This window comes from Condylura cristata, unplaced genomic scaffold (genome assembly GCF_000260355.1).
Source record: "Condylura cristata isolate star-nosed mole 26May11 unplaced genomic scaffold, ConCri1.0 scaffold00011, whole genome shotgun sequence".
Classification (NCBI taxonomy): Eukaryota; Metazoa; Chordata; class Mammalia; order Eulipotyphla; family Talpidae; genus Condylura; species Condylura cristata.
The window spans coordinates 1,302,367-1,302,936 of NW_004567112.1; the positions used below are offsets into that span (position 1 = coordinate 1,302,367).

The window sequence follows — 570 nt, forward strand, 5'->3', positions numbered from 1 at the left end:
GTTTTACCTTGCCTCTGTCGAAGTAGTGGATGATTTCCTGGTACAGCTGCTCCTTGAGCTGCCCCTGCGTGGGGGCCTGGTACCCATCCCGCTGGGTGAGGTTGGCCACGCACACGTCCTCCGACCACTGAGGAGAGAGCTCGCGTGAGGGCGCCGGCCACGGCCTGGGGCCGCTGTCCCCACTGCCAGGGCCGGCCAGCGAGGGAGGGCGGAACCTCGTCCGGCCCGGAAAGGAGGCAAAGCGGCCCGGGAGGCGGAGCGGGGGGGAGGGGTGGTCCGGGAGCCTGGGGCGGGGGTCCGGGAGGCAGAAGGGGGATCCGGGAGGCGGAGCGGGGGGGTGTCCGGGAGGCAGAGCGGGGTTGGGGGGGGTCCGGGAGGCGCAGGGGCAGCTTTGGGTGGTGCCTGCCGGGCCAGCCTGCCCCGAGCTGCTCAACATTTTAATCAGGAGCGAGGAAAGCCCCTGGACATCGCCGCCCAGTGACGAGAGGGGCCCGCGAGGCCATGAGGCTCCCCGCACGGAGCCGGGGGGCCGGGGCGGCTGGTGTCTGTGGGCCTCCAGCCCCGGGCAGC

General features: G+C 72.5%; 1 protein-coding gene across 1 annotated transcript in view; it reads right to left on the reverse strand.

Moving 5' to 3' along the window:
* The window catches only part of DOCK1 (dedicator of cytokinesis 1), a 239,593-nt gene that overhangs the window by 26,141 nt on the left and 212,882 nt on the right, over positions 1–570 (reverse strand). The window contains 1 exon segment of the mRNA XM_012723446.1: positions 8–127. Within this exon segment, the coding sequence (XP_012578900.1) occupies positions 8–127 (120 nt within the window).